Raw genomic sequence first — 24,527 nt, forward strand, 5'->3', positions numbered from 1 at the left:
CGCTAACTCTAAACCCTCCCTCAACGTGTATCTCCCTCCTCATTGGACACAGCGCTAACTCTAAACCCTCCCTCCTCATTGGACACAGCGCTAACTCTAAACCCTCCCTCCTCATTGGACACAGCGCTAACTCTAAACCCTCCCTCAACGCGTGTCTCCCTCCTCATTGGACACAGTGCTAACTCTAAACCCTCCCTCAACGTGTGTCTCCCTCCTCATTGGACACAGTGCTAACTCTAAACCCTCCCTCAACGTGTGTCTCCCTCCTCATTGGACACAGCGCTAACTAAACCCTCCCTCAACGTGTGTCTCCCTCCTCATTGGACACAGCGCTAAATCTAAACCCTCCCTCAACGCGTGTCTCCCTCCTCATTGGACACAGCGCTGCGCTAACTCTAAACCCTCCCTCCTCATTGGACACAGAGCTAACTCTGAACCCTCTGTCTGCCCCCCCAGGAGGGCCAGGTGCTGGTGGAGGAGAAGCCCGAGCTGCAGCCCGTGGTGGACCAGACCCTGGAGGGCCTGCAGCAGCAGTGGGAGGAGCTGGAGGGCACCACCCGCACCAAGGCCCAGTGCCTGTTCGACGCCAACCGGGCCGAGCTGTTCACCCAGAACTGCTCGGCGCTGGACGTCTGGCTGAAGAACCTGGAGGGACAGCTGCACAGCGACGACTACGGCAAGGACCTGACCAGTGTCAACATCCTGCTGCAGAAGCACCAGGTGAGACCCCTGTCTGTCTGTCTGTCTGTCTGTCTGTCTGTCTGTCTGTCTGTCTGTCTGTCTGTCTGTCTGTCTGTCTGTCTGTCTGTCTGTCTGTCTGTCTGTCTGTCTGTCTGTCTGTCTGTGTATATCCATCTGTCTGTCTGTCTGTCTATCTGTCTGTGTATATCCATCTGTCTGTCTGTCTGTCTGTCTGTCTGACTGTCTGTGTCTATCGGTCTGTCTGTCTGTCTGTGTCTCTATCTGTCTGTCTGTCTGTCTGTCTGTCTGTCTGTCTGTCTGTCTGTCTGTCTGTCTGTCTGTCTGTCTGTCTGTCTGTCTGTCTCTATCTGTCTGTCTGTCTGCCTGTCTGTCTGTCTGGCTGTGTCTGTCTGTCTCTGTCTGTCTGTGTCTGTCTGTCTCTGTCTGTTTGTGTCTATCTGTCTGTCTGTCTGTCTGTCTGTCTCTATCTATCTATCTATCTATCTATCTATCTATCTATCTATCTATCTATCTATCTATCTATCTATCTATCTATCTATCTATCTATCTATCTATCTGTCTGTCTGTCTGTCTGTCTGTCTGTCTGTCTGTCTGTCTGTCTGTCTGTCTGTCTGTCTGTCTGTCTGTCTGTCTGTCTGTCTGTCTGTCTGACTAACTGACACTGACTGACTGACTGACTGACTGACTGACTGACTGACTGACTGACTGACTGACTGACTGACTGACCTCTCTAAAAGAAAAGGCATTGGTTTAGGCTGCTATGTGTGTGTTTGTCTATAGGGGGGATATGAGGATGGACCCATTGAATTGCCTTGTGTAAATTGACTCCTCCTCCTTCTCCTCCTTCACCTTCTCCTCCTTCACCTTCTCCTCCTCCTCCTTCACCTCCCTTTCCTCTTCATCCACCTTCTCCTCCTCCTTCTTCACCTCCTCCTCCTCCTCCTTCTCCTCTTCATCCACCTTCTCCTCATTCTCCTCCTCCTCCTTCTTCACCTCCTCCTCCTCCACCTTCTCCTCCTCCTCCTCCTCCACCTCCTCATTCTCCTCTTCATCCACCTTCTCCTCCTCCTTCTCCTCCTCCTTCTCCTCTTCATCCATCTTCTCCTCCTCCTTCTCCTCCTCCTTCACCTCCTCCTTCTCCTCTTCATCCACCCTCTCCTCCTCCTTCACCTCCTCCTCCTCTTCATCCACCTTCTCCTCCTCCTTCTCCTCCTCCTCCTTCTCCTCTTCATCCACCTTCTCCTCCTTCTCCTTCTCCACCTTCTCCTTCTCCTTCTCCACCTCCTTCTCCACCTTCTTCTCCTCCTCCTTCTCCTCCTTCTCCCTCTCCACCTCCTTCTCCTCCTCCTTCTCCTCTTCATCCACCTCCACCTTCTCCTCCTCCTCCTTCTCCTTCTCCCTCTCCACCTCCTTCACCTTCTCCACCTTCTCCTTCTTCTCCTTCTCCTCCTCCTTCTCCTCTTCATCCACCTTCTCCACCTCCTCCTCCTCATCCTCCTCCTTCGTCCTCCTCCTCTCCCTGCAGATGCTGGAGCACCAGATGGAGGTGAGGGAGAAGGAGGTCCAGTCTCTGCAGTCCCAGGCTCTGGCTCTGACCCAGGAGGACTCTGGTCTGGCCGAGGTGGACGGGCAGCAGAGACGTGTCACGGACAGCTTCTCCGGCCTGCAGGACCCCCTGAAGCTGCGCAGGCAGCGGCTGCTCGCCTCCAAGGAAGCCCACCAGTTCAACCGGGACCTCGAGGACGAGATTGTGAGTGCTGACCATGACGCTTGAGCGCCAAACCCGAGAAAAGTCGGGTTTTCATTATTATTTTTTTCCATCCAGGGAGCCTGGTGTTATCATAGGGAATTAGTCTGAGATCGCAAAAGTCCAATACCGCCACCTGGTAGGATGCGGCCGGTATTGCACATCCTTTGAAACTATGTGTCTTGGGCTGTGCGTAGATTCTATTGGTCCGGGCGGACTTTTCCATGTCAGGCAAGGGGAGCGGTTGTCCCGATCAGCTTGAGGAGCGTCAAATGCTCCAGATCGATGATGTCGCGGATTATGTTGGCGACACGATCGACACCAATACTGGGACTCGCGATCAGATAATTGGAATATTCTTTTTGGGGCAGATCCTATTACCAGCCTCCCATGAATTACCCTAAAACCATACTTATATTCACCACGGTATAAAACGGGAATGTATGGATGAAAATCTTTTTTCTTTTTCACATATTGAACGATAGATACTAGATGTCAAATGGGCAATAGTATTGTATCCATAGCTATAATATAGTTATAGCCCTGCAAACGCCGCCACATATTCCTATACTTTAAAGCGTTGGCCTTTCAACCACACAGTACACAGCGCCCTCTGGCGCTGAATGAGTTAAAGAGACACACACAGACTGTAGCCTAGTGTCTGCTGTAGTCATTCAGACTAGTTGATCATATTAACTACCGGTAGTCAAAAGCTGTACAGAGATTTAACACAGATGGACATAGATAACATTTCCATTACATTGTTTTTTATATTTATTTTAATACGCCAAGAATCATGTTGTATTCGCCCCTATGACTTACCATGATGTAGCCTGGAACAGAATTGTGGTCAAGAGGCATGGTTTCTACCTTCAGCCATTAATCAGCGTGGTTTATTATTTGCATGGTAAAGCAGCAGTACATGAGTTCTCCTCTCCGTGAGAGGCAGGTGGGAAAGAGGTAGAGAGGGAGGAGACATCTCCTTAAATACTCTCCACCTGGTGGTAGCATTAGCGGCTCCGCCTATAGCGCCCTCTAGTGTAAACAGTTATGTACAGTCAGTGGAAACAGTTAAACACAGTTAGACAGTTACTTGCAATCCTACATAGAACCTCTAACTTTAACAAGAATGTTGTTCTTTTATATTTATTTTAATACGCCAAGAATCATGCAGCATGTTGTATTCGCCCCAATGACTTGTGATTGTTTAGCATCATTTCATTTCAAACCTTTATTTCAACTCGTAAAAGACACTGAGGTCACCCTCATTTACAGCGACGACAAGCTCACAAGACAAGATGCGGTTTATCAGCAATGAAGAGTAATTAAAATCAGACGTAGACGACGGACAGATGTAAGGGAGTGATGTCGCGTGGCCGTGAGAAAGAATTCATAACAGTGACAGGCGTGAATCCAATCTAAAGCAAGACTAGTACCGGCATCAACACTGGTGAGTCAGCTGTATCTCCCCAATAGATCTCTCATTGTAGAATGAAATTAAATTGCGTCAATACAAAAAAAGGAAAAATAATCGTTTGCCAAAAACTAGCTCAGCATCGCAGATCAGGTCACCTGATGTCACCAGCATCCGTGTGTCTCTGCAACATCTGGTCATTAAATATAACATTAACCCCACATGCAGCATCAAGGACAACATTAACCCCACATGCAGCATCAAGGACAACATTAACTCCACATGCAGCATCAAGGACAACATTAACCCCACATGCAGCATCAAGGACAACATTAACCCCACATGCAGCATCAAGGACAACATTAACCCCACATGCAGCATCAAGGACAACATTAACCCCACATGTAGCATCAAGGACAACATTGACCTCACATGTAGCATCAAGGACAACATTAACCCCACATGCAGCATCAAGGACAACATTAACCCCACATGCAGCATCAAGGACAACATTAACCCCACATGTAGCATCAAGGACAACATTAACTCCACATGCAGCATCAAGGACAACATTAACCCCACATGTAGCATCAAGGACAACATTAACCCCACATGCAGCATCAAGGACAACATTAACCCCACATGCAGCATCAAGGACAACATTAACCCCACATGTAGCATCAAGGACAACATTAACCCCACATGCAGCATCAAGGACAACATTAACCCCACATGTAGCATCAAGGACAACATTAACCCCACATGCAGCATCAAGGACAACATTGACCTCACATGTAGCATCAAGGACAACATTAACCCCACATGCAGCATCAAGGACAACATTAACCCCACATGTAGCATCAAGGACAACATTAACCCCACATGTAGCATCAAGGACAACATTAACTCCACATGCAGCATCAAGGACAACATTAACCCCACATGCAGCATCAAGGACAACATTAACCCCACATGCAGCATCAAGGACAACATTAACCCCACATGCAGCATCAAGGACAACATTAACCTCACATGCAGCATCAAGGACAACATTAACCCCACATGCAGCATCAAGGACAACATTAACCCCACATGCAGCATCAAGGACAACATTAACTCCACATGCAGCATCAAGGACAACATTAACCCCACATGCAGCATCAAGGACAACATTAACCCCACATGCAGCATCAAGGACAACATTAACCCCACATGCAGCATCAAGGACAACATTAACCCCACATGCAGCATCAAGGACAACATTAACCTCACATGTAGCATCAAGGACAACATTAACCCCACATGTAGTATCAAGGACAACATTAACTCCACATGCAGCATCAAGGACAACATTAACTCCACATGCAGCATCAAGGACAACATTAACCCCACATGCAGCATCAAGGACAACATTAACCCCACATGTAGCATCAAGGACAACATTAACCCCACATGTAGCATCAAGGACATTAACTCCACATGTAGCACCAAGGACAACATTAACTCCACATGCAGCATCAAGGACAACATTAACCCCACATGCAGCATCAAGGACAACATTAACCCCACATGCAGCATCAAGGACAACATTAACCCCACATGCAGCATCGAGGACAACATTAACTCCACATGCAGCATCAAGGACAACATTAACCCCACATGTAGCATCATGGACAACATTAACCCCACATGCAGCATCGAGGACAACATTAACTCCACATGCAGCATCAAGGACAACATTAACCCCACATGTAGCATCAAGGACAACATTAACCCCACATGTAGCATCAAGGACAACATTAACCCCACATGTAGCATCAAGGACAACATTAACTCCACATGCAGCATTAAGAACAACATTAACCCCACATGTAGCATCAAGGACAACATTAACCCCACATGCAGCATCAAGGACAACATTAACCCCACATGCAGCATCAAGGACAACATTAACCCCACATGTAGCACCAAGGACAACATTAACTCCACATGTAGCATCAAGGACAACATTAACCTCACATGCAGCATCAAGGACAACATTAACCCCACATGCAGCATCAAGGACAACATTAACCCCACATGCAGCATCAAGGACAACATTAACCCCACATGCAGCATCAAGGACAACATTAACCCCACATGTAGCATCAAGGACAACATTAACCCCACATGCAGCATCAAGGACAACATTAACCCCACATGCAGCATTAAGGACATTAACCCCACATGCAGCATCAAGGACAACATTAACCCCACATGTAGCATCAAGGACAACATTAACTCCACATGTAGCATCAATGACAACATTAACCCCACATGTAGCATCAAGGACAACATTAACCTCACATGTAGCACCAAGGACAACATTAACTCCACATGCAGCATCAAGGACAACATTAACCCCACATGCAGCATCAAGGACAACATTAACTCCACATGCAGCATCAAGGACAACATTAACCCCACATGTAGCATCAATGACAACATTAACTCCACATGCAGCATCAAGGACAACATTAACCCCACATGCAGCATCAAGGACAACATTAACCCCACATGTAACATCAAGGACAACATTAACCCCACATGCAGCATCAAGGACAACATTAACTCCACATGCAGCATCAAGGACAACATTAACCCCACATGTAGCATCAAGGACAACATTAACCCCACATGTAGCATCAAGGACATTAACTCCACATGTAGCACCAAGGACAACATTAACTCCACATGCAGCATCAAGGACAACATTAACCCCACATGCAGCATCAAGGACAACATTAACCCCACATGCAGCATCAAGGACAACATTAACCCCACATGCAGCATCGAGGACAACATTAACTCCACATGCAGCATCAAGGACAACATTAACCCCACATGTAGCATCATGGACAACATTAACCCCACATGCAGCATCGAGGACAACATTAACTCCACATGCAGCATCAAAGACAACATTAACCCCACATGTAGCATCAAGGACAACATTAACTCCACATGCAGCATTAAGAACAACATTAACCCCACATGTAGCATCAAGGACAACATTAACCCCACATGCAGCATCAAGGACAACATTAACCCCACATGCAGCATCAAGGACAACATTAACCCCACATGTAGCACCAAGGACAACATTAACTCCACATGTAGCATCAAGGACAACATTAACCTCACATGCAGCATCAAGGACAACATTAACCCCACATGCAGCATCAAGGACAACATTAACCCCACATGCAGCATCAAGGACAACATTAACCCCACATGCAGCATCAAGGACAACATTAACCCCACATGCAGCATCAAGGACAACATTAACCCCACATGCAGCATTAAGGACATTAACCCCACATGCAGCATCAAGGACAACATTAACCCCACATGTAGCATCAAGGACAACATTAACCCCACATGCAGCATCAAGGACAACATTAACCCCACATGCAGCATTAAGGACATTAACCCCACATGCAGCATCAAGGACAACATTAACCCCACATGTAGCATCAAGGACAACATTAACTCCACATGTAGCATCAATGACAACATTAACCCCACATGTAGCATCAAGGACAACATTAACCTCACATGTAGCATCAAGGACAACATTAACCCCACATGTAGCATCAATGACAACATTAACTCCACATGCAGCATCAAGGACAACATTAACCCCACATGCAGCATCAAGGACAACATTAACCCCACATGTAGCATCAATGACAACATTAACTCCACATGCAGCATCAAGGACAACATTAACCCCACATGCAGCATCAAGGACAACATTAACCCCACATGTAACATCAAGGACAACATTAACCCCACATGCAGCATCAAGGACAACATTAACTCCACATGCAGCATCAAGGACAACATTAACCCCACATGTAGCATCAATGACAACATTAACTCCACATGCAGCATCAAGGACAACATTAACCCCACATGCAGCATCAAGGACAACATTAACCCCACATGTAACATCAAGGACAACATTAACCCCACATGCAGCATCAAGGACAACATTAACTCCACATGCAGCATCAAGGACAACATTAACCCCACATGCAGCATCAAGGACAACATTAACTCCACATGCAGCATCAAGGACAACATTAACCCCACATGCAGCATCAAGGACAACATTAACCCCACATGTAGCATCAAGGACAACATTAACCCCACATGCAGCATCAAGGACAACATTAACTCCACATGCAGCATCAAGGACATTAACCCCACATGTAGCATCAAGGACAACATTAACTCCACATGTAGCATCAAGGACAACATTAACTCCACATGCAGCATCAAGGACAACATTAACTCCACATGTAGCATCAAGGACAACATTAACTCCACATGCAGCATCAAGGACAACATTAACCCCACATGTAGCATCAAGGACAACATTAACTCCACATGCAGCATCAAGGACAACATTAACCCCACATGCAGCATCAAGGACAACATTAACCCCACATGCAGCATCAAGGACAACATTAACCCCACATGCAGCATCAAGGACAACATTAACTCCACATGCAGCATCAAGGACAACATTAACCCCACATGCAGCATCAAGGACAACATTAACTCCACATGCAGCATCGAGGACAACATTACTGGTAACCAGGAGAGGAAAAGACCGTTCATTTCTGCCATAGGCGAGAAAGAATTGCACCAGGGTTTGTTATAATAATGTGATGCTAGGGGTGTAATGGTACACAGAAGCCACGGTTCGGTACGTACCTCGGTATTGGGGTCACGGTTCGGTACGAGTTCGGTACAACAGAAAGAAAATACTTATAATAATTATTAATATAATTTTTCTTTATTTATATTATATTTATGATAATTATTATAATTATTATTATTAAATAGAATAATTTTCTATAGGCTTGCCGTGGTAGTCAGTGATACTGGTGTCATTCTGTGTTCAGGCATCCACTTGCCTACTGCCCCTTTAACAACTTATCCTTGCTAAGTTTCAGTTTCACTTCTAGAGAGAATTTAACTTCACAACGAGACTGAATACTAGAGAACAGATGATATATAAATGGATTGGATTTAAACACAGTAGCAGACAGTTCAACTGGAGAGGAGCTCGGATGATCTGTCCGGAAAAGTATGTTTCTTTTTTTATTTGATGAGCTGTGCCTGTGAGTCCGGCGGGGGAGAATGTTGATGTGTTTGTTGGCGCGTGTGTGTGTGTCGGCGACGCGTGTGTGTTTCTTTCCATTGGTTTCATTTGGTTAATGTTATTGGGCGAACAAGAAAACGAAAGAAAACTGTAAAATTGTAATGACCCTGCAGCTGTTCATTGCACTTTCGCCGCTCTGAAGTGGGACTCGGTGTACCCGGCCACACGCGCTGTTCTCGCACGGACCTCACGAGTGCCTGCATGTGCGACTCGCGTGTGTGCGCTGTGGGGCGTATTCGTCGTATGCTGCGCGTACCGCACCGTGACGGCCGTACCGTAAATTCGCGGGACGAATACACGTACCGTTACACCCCTATGTGATGCCATGAGGGGTCTATACCTGGTTGAGCTGCTGTGGGTCACTGATGTATTCCTCTCTGTGTGCTTGTTTCCTAGCTGTGGGTGAAGGAGAGGATGCCTCTGGCCACCTCCATAGACCACGGCAAGGACCTGCCTACCGTGCAGCTACTCATCAAGAAGAACCAGGTACAAAGCTCAACTACATTCACAAGCACATTTGGTCATTTAGCAGTTTGTATTGTACGGTCTGGAAGTAGTTGCAGGGATGTGTAAGACTTCCTATAGTTTGATGGTCTCCCCCCCCCCTATCTCTCCCTCTCCCTCTCCCCCCTCTCTCTCCCTCTCCCCCCTCTGTCTCTCTCCCCCCCCCTCCTCTCCCCCCTCTCTCCCTCTCCCTCTCCCCCCTCTCTCTGTCTCTCTCTCCCTCTCCCCCCTCTCTCTCTGTCTCCCTCTCCCCCTCTCTCTCTCTCCCCCCCCTCTCTCTCTCTCCCCCCCCTCTCTCTCCCTCTCCTCCCCCCTCTCCCCCCCTCTCTCTCTCTCCTCCCCCCCCTCTCTTTCTCTCTCCCTCCCCCCCCCTCTCTCTCTCCCCCCCCTCTCCCCCTCTCTCTCTGTCTATCTCTCTCTCTTTCTCCCTCTCCCCTTCTCTCCCCCCCTCTCCCCCTCTCTCTCTCTCTCTCTCTCTCTCTCTCTCTCTCTCCCCCCCCCCTCTCTCTCTCCCCCCCCTCTCCCCCCCCTCTCTCTCTCTCTCTCTCTCCCCCCCCCTCTCTCTCTCCCCCCCCCCCTCTCTCTCTCTGTCTCTCTCTCTCTCTCTCTCTCTCTCTCTCTCTCTCTCTCTCTCTCTCTCCCCCCCCCCCCCCCCCTCTCTCACAGACCTTGCAGAAGGAGATCCAGGGTCACCAGCCGCGCATCGACGACATCCACCGGCGGGGCCCTGAGTCCCAGAGCGAGCTGGACGGGCAGCGGGGGGCCCTGGAGGGCCGCCTGGCGGAGCTGAGGGATCTGTGGGCGCAGCTGATCGCCGAGACGGACGAGCGGCGCGGACGCCTGGTGGAGGCCAACCGCGCGCAGCAGTTCTACACCGATGCCGCAGAGGCCGAGGCCTGGCAGGGAGAGCAGGAGCTGCACATGATGTCAGAGGAGAAGGCCAAGGTGAGACATGTTGACCTTCACACGGAGACACAGCGTCCATGTTGACCTTCACACGGAGACACAGCGTCCATGTTGACCTTCACACGGAGACACAGCGTCCATGTTGACCTTCACAAGGAGACACTAAGAATACGTTCTTAGTCAATCTGCCTGGTTAAATAACAACGTGTTCTTAGTCAGCTAGCCTGGTCAAATAACAATGTGTGTGTGTGTCTATGTCTCTCTGGGTGTGTGTGTGTGTGTGCGTGTGTGTGTGTGTGTGTCTGTGTGTAGGATGAGCAGAGTGCGCTGGTGATGGTGAAGAAGCACCAGGTGTTGGAGCAGGCCCTGGAGGACTACGCCCAGACCATCCACCAGCTGGCCAACAGCAGCCGCCTCATGGTCACCAGTGAGCACCCAGAGAGGTGAGCTGCTCCTGGGGCCTAACCATCACTGTGTGGGCTTAGAGTTCTATTCCCTGTGGGGCCTAACCATCACAGTGTGGGCTTAGAGTTCTATTCCCTGTGGCCTAACCATCACCGTGTGGGCTTAGAGTTCTATTCCCTGTGGGGCCTAACCATCAACGTGTGGGCTTAGAGTTCTATTCCCTGTGGGGCCTAACCATCACCGTGTGGGCTTAGAGTTCTATTCCCTGTGGGGCCTAACCATCAACGTGTGGGCTTAGAGTTCTATTCCCTGTGGGGCCTAACCATCACCGTGTGGGCTTAGAGTTCTATTCCCTGTGGCCTAACCATCAACGTGTGGGCTTAGAGTTCTATTCCCTGTGGGGCCTAACCATCACCGTGTGGGCTTAGAGTTCTATTCCCTGTGGGGCCTAACCATCAACGTGTGGGCTTAGAGTTCTATTCCCTGTGGGGCCTAACCATCACAGTGTGGGCTTAGAGTTCTATTCCCTGTGGGGCCTAACCATCACAGTGTGGGCTTAGAGTTCTATTCCCTGTGGCTTAACCATCACAGTGTGGGCTTAGAGTTCTATTCCCTGTGGCTTAACCATCACAGTGTGGGCTTAGAGTTCTATTCCCTGTGGCCTAACCATCACCGTGTGGGCTTAGAGTTCTATTCCCTGTGTAGCTCAATGGGTAGAGCAAGGCACTAACACTGCCAGGGTTAGAGGTTATATTCCCTGTGTAGCTCATTGGGTAGAGCAAGGCACTAACACTGCCAGGGTTAGAGGTTATATTCCCTGTGTAGCTCAATCGGTAGAGCAAGGCACTAACACTGCCAGGGTCAGAGGTCAAGGCCAGAATGACTTGGAAGCCACCTGGTCTGGTCCTTTAACCGCTGGGCATTTCATGATGCGAGTTTTCTGTATAAAACAAATACAACCGTTGACTGACTACAAAGTCTCTCTCTCGCTCTCTCTCTCTCTCTCTCTCTCTCTCTCTCTCTCTCTCTCTCTCTCTCTCTCTCTCTCTCTCGCTCTCTCTCTCTCATTCTGAACAACAGCGAGAGGATCACCCTACGGCAAGCCCAGGTGGACAAGCTGTACGCGGGGCTGAAGGACCTGGCGGAGGAGCGGCGCGGCCGCCTGCAGGAGCGCCTGAGGCTGACCCAGCTGAAGAGGGAGGTGGACGACCTGGAGCAGTGGGTCGCCGAGCGGGAGGTGGTGGCCGGCTCCCACGAGCTGGGCCAGGACTACGAGCACGTCACGGTGAGTTACCCCTTCAGGTGCTCCACGAGCTGGGCCAGGACTACGAGCACGTCACGGTGAGTTACCCCTTCAGGTGCTCCACGAGCTGGGCCAGGACTACGAGCACGTCACGGTGAGTTACCCCTTCAGGTGCTCCACGAGCTGGGCCAGGACTACGAGCACGTCACGGTGAGTTACCCCTTCAGGTGCTCCACGAGCTGGGCCAGGACTACCAGCACATCACGGTGAGTTACCCCTTCAGGTGCTCCACGAGCTGGGCCAGGACTACCAGCACGTCACGGTGAGTTACCCCTTCAGGTGCTCCACGAGCTGGGCCAGGACTACGAGCACGTCACGGTGAGTTACCCCTTCAGGTGCTCCACGAGCTGGGCCAGGACTACCAGCACGTCACAGTGAGTTCTGTCCAGGTGGACGGGGTGGTGGAGTTCTGTCCAGCTCCATTAACCCTTTCAGGTTCAGGAGTTCTGTCTAGACTCTAGAGGAATTCTACAACCAGTTGACTGTCAGCATCACATCGTCATTAGACTGTATCGCACATGAATCACACATTACATTACCAGGGTTCGCACAAGGTCCTTGAAGTGCTTAAAGTGCTCGATTTTTGTCCCAAAAAAGTCGAGGCCTGGAATTCCTTGAAAACAGCCCATTTTTTAACAAGGTGCTCATAAAGTCCTTGAAATTAAAATCAACCAGCTTTGTTCATCCATGATAAAATAGTTCTGAATCAAGAAATAAAAATGTTTAATCTAAAGTGTAACTAATTGTCGGAAATTGGTTTTAAGCCATAAATATTGGATCTGATTTTCTTTTCAATAAAAAACAGCATTTAAAAGTGAATTGTATCCTTTTAAATGCCCTTTTAAAGTGGAAAATAGTGCTTAGAAAAGAACTTGAAAGTCCTTGAATTTCATTTTGCAATGTCTGTGGGAACCCTGCATTACATTATATTAGATGACATTACATTACATTATGTAATATGTTCTCAAATGGCCAATTGTACAGAGTCAGCATGTTAGTTCTGTTGCCAATACAATACACAACAGTATCATCTGCATACAGTATAGTACAGTGTGTATAAAGTACAGTATAGATGTAATGTGTATAAAGATGTACAGTGTGTAAAAAGTACAGTATAGATGTACAGTGTGTATAAAGTACCGTCCTCCTCCTCCAGATGCTGAGGGACAAGTTCCGGGAGTTCGCCCGCGACACCAGCACCATCGGCCAGGAGCGCGTGGACGGCGTGAACGCGCTGGCGGACGACCTGATCGAGTCGGGCCACCCGGAGAACGCCAGCGTGGCGGAGTGGAAGGACGGGCTGAACGAGGCCTGGGCCGACCTGCTGGAGCTGATGGACACGCGCACCCAGATGCTGGCCGCCTCCTACGAGCTGCACCGCTTCCACCAGGACGCGGCGGAGGCGCTGGGCCGCGTGCGCGAGAAGAGGGACCTGCTGCCCTCCGACCTGGGCCGCGACCTCAACACCGTGCAGCACCTGCACCGCCAGCACAACGCCTACGAGCACGACATCCAGGCCCTCAGCGGACAGGTGAGCGCCTGGGGAGAGAAACCCTGCGGAGCGCCACCTGGCTCCAGCCGTACCGGCTAACGAATAGATTAGGTTACATTACATTCAAATGGATTGATTGTGGAGAAACCCTGCGGAGCGTCACCTGATTGTCAAGTTTCAAGTCAAGTTTTCACGTTTTGTTTTATTTGTCACATATACATTACAGTGAAATGCTTGGTTCTGTATGAGCCTCCAAAAATGAAGTAGAGTAGTGTAGTGCAAATCTTAAATAATAAATAGATCAAATATGGTGTAATGTTTAAAAAGTGTTGAAAGAAGTTAATTCTTCTTCTACTTATTATTATACAGTACAAGTACAGTGCAACAATTCTTGATGCGCAAGAATTTTTATTGGCTGGTATTAAAGCGGTGTTTAGACTCAGTCATGACTCCCCCTCTCTCTTGCTCCTCCCTCTTTCTCGCTCCTCCCCCTCTCACACCCCACCCCCTCTCTCTCGCTCCTCCCTCTTTCTCGCTCCTCCCCCTCTCATGCCCCGCTCCCTCTCTCTCGATCCTCCCCCTATCACGCCCCGCCCCCTCTCGCATGCCCCGCCCCATCTCTCTCACGCCCTGCCCCCTCTCTCTCACGCCCCGCCCCCTCTCTCACACCCTGCCACCTCTCTCTCTCGCCCCGCCCCCTCTCTCTCACGCCCTGCCCCCTCTCACACCCCGCCCCCTCTCTCACGCCCCGCCCCCTCTCTCTCTCTCGCTCCGCCCCCTCAGGTGAACCAGGTGCAGGACGACGCGGCGCGCCTCCAGAAGGCCTACGCGGGCGAGAAGGCGGAGGAGATCCAGCGGAGCGAGCACGGCGTGACGGAGGCCTGGGAGGGCTTGCTGGGGGCGGGGCAGGCGCGACAGCTCCTCCTGCTGGACACGGTGGAGAAGTTCCGCTTCTTCAACATGGTCCGCGACCTCATGCTCTGGATGGACGGAGTCAACCTGCAGATAGACGCCCATGACAGCCCCAGGTTGATTTATTACATGAATAATCGCATGTATTTATGAATAACACAATGATAAATTTAAATGATTTAAATACAATTATTAAAAAAGAATTATATAAATGTAATACATTATTTTAATTATAAATAATACAATTATAAATAATACAATGTATTTACAAATAAATAAATACATTTATAATATTATTTATTTATTTGGGGATAGATTCAAATACAGCATACCAGAGTTAAAAGCCAGAGTCGTCAGAATGCAAAGCATAAAAATTTGTACATTTAGAATCGAAATATGTACATTTTCATGCTTTTATTTTGAAGGCTGACCCCCCCCCCCCGCCCCCCCTCTCTCCTCTCTGTAGGGATGTTTCCTCGGCTGGTTTGGTCATCGCCAACCACCAGGACATCAAAGCAGAGATGGACACCAGGGCAGACAGCTTCACCGTCTGTAACGAGATGGGCAACAGTCTGATCAACAACAACCACTACGCATCTGATGAGGTACGTTTAGCACCTATCATCTGATGAGGTACGTTTAGGACCTATCATCTGATGAGGTACGTTTAGCACCTATCATCTGATGAGGTACGTTTAGCACCTATCATCTGATGAGGTACGTTTAGCACCTATCATCTGATGAGGTACGTTTAGGACCAGCAAACAGAAACACAATATTATCTGATGAGGTATGGTCAGATGTTTGCCTAGAACGAACAAGACATCATAGCTTCTTGGAGTATTTTCTGCAACAATGGAAACAGAAAGTCTGCAGAAACAAAGTCTGCAGAAACAAAGTCTGCAGAAACAGAGTCTTCAGAAACAGAAACTCTTCAGAAACAGAAACTCTTCAGAAACAGATAGTCTTCAGAAACAGAAACTCTTCAGAAACAGATAGTCTTCAGAAACAGAAACTCTTCAGAAACAGATAGTCTTCAGAAACAGAAACTCTTCAGAAACAGATAGTCTTCAGAAACAGAAACTCTTCAGAAACAGATAGTCTTCAGAAACAGATAATAGTCTTCAGAAACAGATAGTCTGCAGAAAATGAAACTCTTCAGAAACAGATAGTCTGCAGAAACAGAAGGCGCACAGATGAGTAAAGAAGCTAATGGCAAATGTATTGGAAGCACTGTGACAGTACCGCCCACGACCAGCAGGTGCCACCATTACACACTATTACGATAAGAGTTTTGTGTGCTGTGATTTTTTAACGTAGCCTCTGTTTCCGACGACGCTCTCTGATTGGCTAGGCCGTGTACAGCGAAGAAGAAAAAACCCTCTCTGATTGGTTTAGCTCCGAAGGGTCTCTTCCGCCTTGTACATATATTCTCTGTTATGCTTAGGCATTCTTTCGAAGTGGTTATGCTTAGGCATTCTTTCGAAGTGGTTATGCTTAGGCATTCTTTCGACGTGGTTATGCTTAGAGTTAGGGTTAGGGTTAGCCAATCGGAGAGCGTCTTTTTCTTCTTCGCTGCAATCAAAGAGCGTCTTCGCTCACAGAGGCTACGTTAAAAAATCACGCGCTGCTGTTCACTCTGATGTCGACTGTCTTGACAGATCCGGGAGAAACTGGTCCAGCTGCAGGCCAAGAGGGACAAGATCAACAACAAGTGGCAGGACAAGATGGAGCACCTGCAGATTGGTGAGTCAAGGCAGCGAGGGAGGTCCAGAGACCTGTTCCCAGAGGGAGGTATCTGGGACTAGATCTTATGTCTCTCTCTCTTCTCTCTCTATTCTCTCTCTCTGTGTCTCTCTCTCTGTGTCTCTTTCTCTCTGTGTCTCTCTCTCTGTCTCTCTCTTTCTCTCTGTATCTCTCTCTCTGTCTCTGTGTCTCTCTCTGTCTCTCTGTGTCTCTCTCTCTGTGTCTCTCTCTGTGTCTCTCTGTGTCTCTCTGTGTCTCTCTCTGTGTCTCTCTCTCTGTCTCTCTCTCTGTGTGTCTCTCTCTGTGTCTCTCTCTCTGTGTGTCTCTCTCTGTGTCTCTCTCTCTGTGTCTCTCTGTGTCTCTCTGTCAGGGCTCCTAAATTGATTTAGTCAAAAGGCTCCCAGGTGGAAAGATTTCACAAGAATAATTATGATTAAAAATAAATAAATATATATATATAAAAAAAAGTGTTTAACAAGGTGCTAGTATAGGGATATTTGGTCACGGTGCTGTTATAGTCAACCAATTGGAGCCATGTTGATTATTCCTTCCATAGGAAAATATATTTAAATGTATTTGTATTTTATTTCGTTTTAGTTTTTTTTGTTATTACAAATGTGTGTGTTTATGGTTGAAAATGTTAGAGATAAATAAAGATCAAATCAAATCTAACTGAATAAGTTATCCCTCTCCTAACAAGAAAGAAAAACGTAGTTTAGCTTTAAACTATATAATGTCATTGCGTCCAGAGATTCCACCTTTGATAACTAAAGTAATGACACTTGACTAGTAATGAAACATGTCCCATAGATCGCGCTGTCCTCCTGGTCGATATTGATAACTGCTGCTAAATTCCAGCGGGCCCTCCTCACTGAATAATATAGATTCATCATGTAGCTGAAGTGAAGTAGTCTATTTCTCCGTGTTCGTTTCGATAAATGTAACGTTATGCCAATTAACTCGCAATGGTAGTAACATTACGTGTTAGTATAGAATCGAATAGAAATCCTTTAATAATCCCGAGGGAAATTCGGCACTACAGAGCAGACTATGTATCGCTCACATTGAACAACAATAAACATTAGGTCAATATAGGACTAAAATAGGAATAACAATATAATAATATTAACAATAAGAATAAAATAGTGTGAACTATGGATTAATCAGTGGCAGTCTGATACGTTAGTCAGTAACGTTAGCTATAATAAGCAGCTATAACTAGAACGCGTCGATAACTCTATACAGTTCCAATAGACTAACATTACACTTCTGTGATTTAAATGTGTCCTCACCTTAGACTCAGGCCCTGGGCCTGGGGTAGTATTGCTGGATGTGGATGCAGTTCCTTGTTGGTCAGTTTGGGACTGTTCTCCATCTTCTGCTGTGTTCACCCTCTTCAAATAGCGCAGCATGTTTATTGTTTACAGTGCTCGCTTCACTGAGAGGATGCCACAGTGACAGTATAGCGTGTTTTTTTTAATTTATTTTACTTTTCGCTGTGTTTTTGTACAGTGGAGAAAGCCTAGGTAAGAGAGATTTCCCTCACCTGATAAACACGTTTTTATTTTTTGGAGCGAGATTCATTTGGGGTGTGATGCTGCTGCTGCTGCTGCTGCAGCAGCGCGACTGGCTGCGGAGAGGTGGGTAGGACCTTGGTGCTGCAGCGCGACTGGCTGAGGAGTGGTGGGTAGGAGCTTGATGTTGAATTAGCGTATCGCTGCCTTGGGAGACGGAGATAGACATTGGATTCGGCTAATCATGCAACGTTTAGATTCACCATTTGACAGCAATATATGCGCGCACTGACAGTCGGCTAATTTACATTTCCTGTGAAAAAAAAGAAAAAATCCTCCCCGTCCCGGTTGCGTCCCAAAAAAGATTTCTGTTCGTCCCAAATCAATATTTGATCGTCCCCGGGATGACGGGACATCGTTAGTCTCGAGCCCTGCTCTCTGTGTCTCTCTCTGTGTCTCTCTCTCTGTCTCTCTCTCTGTGTGTCTCTCTGTGTCTCTCTCTCTGTGTCTCTCTCTCTGTGTGTCTCTCTCTGTGTCTCTCTCTGTGTCTCTCTCTCTGTCTCTCTCTCTGTGTGTCTCTCTCTCTGTTACGTGCCCCCGTGGGGAGACGCAACACTAGGCCACAGACAGGATAGGTGAGGGTGCAGTGACACAAAACACCAGAGACCGATTGTAAAATAACAATATTTATTTTACAAGTGAGGATCAGCAACACAGAGAGCAAAGAGGACCTACCAGTGAGCACCAAATAATATCAAAAGGAAAACAAAAGCCCACCCCCCCCTTTACAGGCGCGGACGCCCCAAAGTACAGGAGGTGGTGCTCACTCTAAGCTGGTGTCTTTAACAGTAGTTCTCCTACGTGATGCAGATGTAGACCCCAGGGTATCTTCCTGCCCTCAATGTCCCTGTGTGCGAAACAAAAGATTAATAACAAATAACAAAGCAAAACAATCACCATAGGCTGGGTGACGAGGAATAAATATACACGGGTTAGGAACAAAACAGAAATGTACACAAACTATAAAGACTCCTAAACACAATGCAATGAACCAGAGCTTCAGGTACCAGCTCTACACCAAAGATACAACACTAAAGATACAGTTTATATAATAGAGATACACAACACTAAACACACCTCCTAAACTAACAGCACAAAGTGCCAGAGCCTTCACCAGCTCTATTACCAGAACACACAAAGGGCTCCCCCACACAGACCAAGAATAGTTACCACAGCACACAGACCAAACGAACCAGGGAGCCGACTAACACTGAAACACAAAGGGTATATGAAGGGAGAGTGGATGTTGATTGCAGAACGAGTCTCAGCTGCCGCTGCACCGGGGTGAGTTGCTGATTGACCAGCTGCTGCTGCAACTGGGAACCTGAGAGTGGGATATGTAGACACAAGAGGGAGACAAGACAACAACAAACAAAACATGCCTATATACACAACAGATAACATACATTACTCCCATATATATACACATAAGGACACCGTCCATAACACTCTCTCTCTCTCTCTCTCTCTCTCTCTCTCTCTCTCTCTCTCTCTCTCTCCTCTCTCTCTCTCTCCTCTCTCTCTCTCTCTGTGTCTCTCTCCCTCCACAGTGCTGGAGGTGTTGCAGTTCGGCAGGGACGCCCACGTGGCAGAGTCGTGGCTGGCCGGCCAGGAGCCCCTGGTGCGGGCGGCGGAGCTGGGCTCCAACGTGGACGAGGTGGAGAGTCTGATCAAGCGGCACGAGGCCTTCGAGAAGCTGGCGGCCGGCTGGGAGGACCGCTTCATCCTGCTGGAGAAGCTCACCACGGTGCGGCTCCACACTAGGGCTGAGCCCAAACGTTCGAACGTTCAGACCTTTGTTCGTTAAGTTGGCATTTGAATTCTAAATCAACATTCGAATTTTTTTATAAAAAAATAAAATAAAAATTGTCTATTCATTCTGTTTAAACCAATGGGGTTTTTCTTCACAGTTGCAGATAAAGATTAGGCTACACTAATATTATAGTTTTAAAACTGATGAGTTATATTCATTAACACTTTCAGTGCCCAGCAGGGGGCGCACGATTTAGTGCTTGAATGCCCACCATCCACTTCAATGTTAGCGTTAATATCGCCTAATCTATGTTTTAAATTATGGCTATGTGTCTAATCTGCCCGTCGCTTATCAATGACTCATTTTCCAGTCAACATTGTCGAAGCGGATTGTTTTTTTATCGGTTCATTTCCGTTTTATAGCATTTTGAAAAACCCTCGTTTTCAAGGAAAATAAAAAGATTCTGTGATAAACGCCCTGTACTGGAATATTCTAGAACGTTGTCATTTTTCGGCCTATTTATGAATTGTTTTCAAATAAACGCTAGATTATCGATAGTATATGTACGTATGCACGCTGATGCCGCGAGCTGAAAATCGATTCTCTTAGTTCCTGATCGCTCGCACAGCCACACAGCCACACACACACATACGGGAAAAGCTTATATCTCCGTGAAAACAGGTCTGATTATCCTAAGACTGGTAAAATAGATTCCTTACCTGAGATCAGATGGTATCCAAAAAGATTATTCCAATTCCTGATCGCCATTCCAAAAATCTATCCTTTTATTGATCCAATGCTACATACTGTAAACACATATTACACGCTGTTCTGATGGTCCACAATGACTGGGATCATCTCCGGTTACATGCGTGAGAAGTAAAATGTGGATTCCGGATAATTTTTTTCTCATCCATTTTCATTGAGTCCATTCCAAAAGGGTGCATTACCATCTGGGAGACGATAGGGGGCACTTTTTTCACATCTGAGCTCCTGATGGGGCTGGTTTCCCAACGGTAGACTCGGTTGATGAAATATGAATTCAGATCGCTAATTAAAAAAAAATCACGCTAATTGTCGTGCTGGGCATTCAGGGGGCGGGCTGATAACACGTGTTATGTCGTGGCTGGCATCCAAAGTGTTAAAGAAAGTTGATTTAATAAATAAAAAAAATACTAATTTAATCAGATTAATCACTATTCAAATTGAGGATTTAGTTTGAGGATATTTTTTAAATTTTTAAATACACTTTTTTTTAGACATTTTAATTTTAATTTTAATTTCTATTAAACACTAAGGTTCAAACGTCCGTTCGAAAAACCCTGACGAAGTTCAAAGCCCCAAAACAGGCTTCAGGGACAGCTCTACTCCACACACAGTCAAATACTATTCTTTTACAAGTCATTTCATCTCTTATTGAACCACAGATCTTACAGCCGTACAGATCCCCTCCACATGTATCTTAACCCTTTCACTACCACACTGTAAGGGTTAACCTTCTGTAGTGTGGTAGTGAAAGGGTTAACCCTTTGTCGTGTAGCAGTGAAAGGGTTAACTTTCTGTATTGTCGCAGTGAAAGGGATAACCATTTGGTAGTGTGGCAGTGAAAGGGTTAAACCCTTAAAAATGTCATATAAATATGTTTTTTCCCACCAAGTTGTTCAATAAACTAGTGGACATGTCTCAGCAGCATTTCTACAACGTTGACCTCATTGAGATACAAGGATCTATTAATATGACAATTGACAACAATTGGCACAAAACATTCCATCCCTGTATTTCCACCGGGGTTGGAATCAAAATCGAGAAGTGCATTTTCTTTTAGAATAATAATAGTAAATTCAATACATTTATTTATACAAATACTGAAAAGCTTTGGCATTAGAAATATATACTATACAACCTATCGACAAGTACATGAGAATGAATGCTTTATCATCAGCAAGAAATTATTCCATTTTTAATTGATTGAATTGTATGTGGTTGATCCAATTCCTTTTTTTTTCTCCCACCGCTTAGCTGGAGGAGCAAGAGAGACAGCGGAGGAGAGAGGAGGAGGAGAGGGCGCGGAGACCGCCCACACCGCCCCCTGCTGTAGAGGAGGCGGCACCGTCTGAGACAGAGAGCCAAGCACATGAGTCTGCAGCCAGGTACAAAATAAGCATATACAAGGGACACCCTTGTCTAATACATGCAGGTATACAAGGGACACCCTTGTCTAATACATGCAGGTATACAAGGGACACCCTTGTCTAATACATGCAGGTATACATTATACAAGGGACACCCTTGTCTAATACATGCAGGTATACAAGGGACATCCTTGTCTAATACATGCAGGTATACAAGGGACATCCTTGTCTAATACATGCAGGTATACAAGGGACATCCTTGTCTAATAAATGCAGGTGCACCAATACCACTCTTTGTTGACCTAGTACGAGTAATTTGTCAAATGTTTAGGTTTTAACCTAACCAAATGCAACCTCCCATTTATTTTCGAATTTAACAGATAGATAATCACTCCTTTATAATTAAATAGCATTGTGTTACTACTTTATTGTAAGTTATTGGTGTTTGTAACAGAAGATATATGATGTATAAGAGGAGACAACACATTAGATCACGTCTATACTAACACCAAAGACGCTTACAAGGCCCTCCCTCTCGCCCATCTGGGCCAGTCGGACCACATCTCACTGTTCCTCCTACCCAAATACCAACCACTCATCAAGTGAATCAAGCCCATAGTTTAATCTGAAAATCTGGCCTGAGGGAGCAGACCTGGCACTTCAGCATCGGCTTCAAAACACCAACTGGAGTAACTTTGCTGCGGAGGAGTGGACTTTCACACAAACCACCTGACCCTCACACTCTCCCCCACTGACGTGTTTGCGGAACTGTGCAAAACCAACACACGAAAAGCTGCCGGACCCGATGGGATCCCCGGGCGGGTACTCAGTGTCTGTGCTGGGCAGCTGACGGGGGTCCTGACTGAGATTTTCAATCTGTCCCTGGCCCAGGCAAAAGTTCCCACATGCTTCAAAGTCACCTCCATCATTCCTGTCCCTAAACACGCCTCCCCAGAGAGCCTCAATGACTACCGACCCGTAGCACTCACCTCCATCATCATGAAGTGCTTCGAGAGACTAGTCCTGGCTCACCTTAAATCCTGCCTACCACCCTCACTTGACCCCTACCAGTTTGCCTACCGCCAGAGCAGGAGTGCGGACGATGCCATCTCCGCAGCACTACACCCTGCCCTCCTCCATCTGGACCAGAAGGACACGTACGTGCGACTTCTGTTCATTGATTTCAGCTCAGCGTTTAACACCATCATCCCGCCAAGCTGATCTCCAAGCTCCATGACCTTGGCATCGACCCCTCCCTCTACAACTGGATACTGGACTTCCTGACCGACAGACCTCAGCATGTCAGACTGGACAGCCTCAAGTCCTCCACTCTCATCCTGAGCACTGGTGTACCGCAGGGCTGCGTGCTGAGCCCTCTTCTCTACTCCCTCTTCACCCACGACTGCAAACCGGCGAATGGCTCAAACACCATTGTCAAGTTTGCAGGCGACACCACCGTGGTGGGACTAGTCAGCAACAACGACGAGTCGGCGTACAGAGAGGAGGTTCAGTACCTAGCTCTGTGGTGTGCTAACAACAACCTGGCCCTCAACACCAAAAAAACGAAGGAGATAGTGGTGGACTTCAGGAAAAATAAAACAGGCACGCACAGCCCCATCCACATCAATGGAGAGGAGGTTGAGCGTGTCTGTAGTTTCAAATTCCTGGGAGTCCACATCTCTGAGGACCTGTCCTGGACCACCAACACCTCGACCCTGGTCAAGAAGGCCTACAAGCGCCTCTTTTTCCTGAGGAAGTTGGCCAAACTCCACCTATCCCCTCCCGTGCTAGCAAACTTTTATCGCTGTACGATTGAGAGCATCCTCACCACCTGCATCTCAGTCTGGTACGGCAACTGCACCGTTAAGGACCGGAAATCACTGCAGAGGGTAGTGAAAATTGCCCAACGCATCACCAAGACCCCACTCCCCCCCATCGCATCAATCTATGAGAAGCGGTGCTCACGGAGAGCACGGAATATCATCAAAGACGCTTCTCACCCGAACCATGGACTGTTCACCCGCCTGCGGGGTACTCGCTCTGGGGCATGCTACCGCAGCCTCCCAGGCAGAACCAACAGGACAACACCTTGTTGCCCTTATGCGCATGTCCAGAGTTAATTATATTGTATATTGTTTACACTGCCTTTTTATTCTATTTTTATTTGTACTTCTCCACTGTACTATAATTCTGTGACCTGTACATGTATGTCTTCTACTACCTGTACCTCCCCTCCCCCTCCCACAATGCTGCTATGCCTGAATTTCCCCAAGGGGATCAATAAAGGAATATCTTATCTTATCTTATCTTATGTATGTATAGCATGGCATATATCTATGCCTCAATTGTTTTGATAAAACTATGATTTTAAGGCACCAGATGAAATGAGGTGTTAAGACGGAGATACAGTGAGTTTCTCTCCTCTCTCCACCAGAACCAGTTTGGACCAAACCACTCTGAACCAGACTGTGTCTGTGAATGGAGTCCACAGTGACAACGACACATCACAGGTGACACTTTACTCTTACAGTACACATCGCAGGTGGTGACACTACTCTTACAGTACACATCACAGGTGGTGACACTTTACTCTTACAGTACACATCACAGGTGACACTTCACTCTTACAGTACACATCACAGGTGACACTTCACTCTTACAGTATACTGCTGCTGCTGCTACTATTACTGCTAGTACTCTTAACACATTGGTTGCCAGCAGG

General features: G+C 47.2%; 1 protein-coding gene across 2 annotated transcripts in view; it reads left to right on the top strand.

Annotated features, from left to right (window-relative positions):
- Window positions 1-24,527, top strand: part of sptbn2 (spectrin, beta, non-erythrocytic 2) — a 124,519-nt gene that overhangs the window by 86,745 nt on the left and 13,247 nt on the right. For both annotated transcript variants that reach the window (XM_084320646.1, XM_084320647.1), the window contains exons 22-34: window positions 457-720; window positions 2,228-2,452; window positions 9,475-9,564; window positions 10,249-10,527; window positions 10,801-10,931; window positions 11,974-12,178; window positions 13,353-13,727; window positions 14,472-14,716; window positions 15,067-15,205; window positions 16,262-16,346; window positions 19,471-19,667; window positions 21,693-21,823; window positions 24,240-24,315. In XM_084320646.1, coding sequence (XP_084176772.1) covers window positions 457-720; window positions 2,228-2,452; window positions 9,475-9,564; window positions 10,249-10,527; window positions 10,801-10,931; window positions 11,974-12,178; window positions 13,353-13,727; window positions 14,472-14,716; window positions 15,067-15,205; window positions 16,262-16,346; window positions 19,471-19,667; window positions 21,693-21,823; window positions 24,240-24,315 — 2,442 coding nt within the window. The remainder of the gene's footprint in view (window positions 1-456; window positions 721-2,227; window positions 2,453-9,474; window positions 9,565-10,248; window positions 10,528-10,800; window positions 10,932-11,973; window positions 12,179-13,352; window positions 13,728-14,471; window positions 14,717-15,066; window positions 15,206-16,261; window positions 16,347-19,470; window positions 19,668-21,692; window positions 21,824-24,239; window positions 24,316-24,527) is intronic.

The sequence above is a fragment of the Notolepis coatsorum genome (genome assembly GCF_963971535.1).
Source record: "Notolepis coatsorum genome assembly, chromosome: 8".
Lineage (NCBI taxonomy): Eukaryota > Metazoa > Chordata > Actinopteri > Aulopiformes > Paralepididae > Notolepis > Notolepis coatsorum.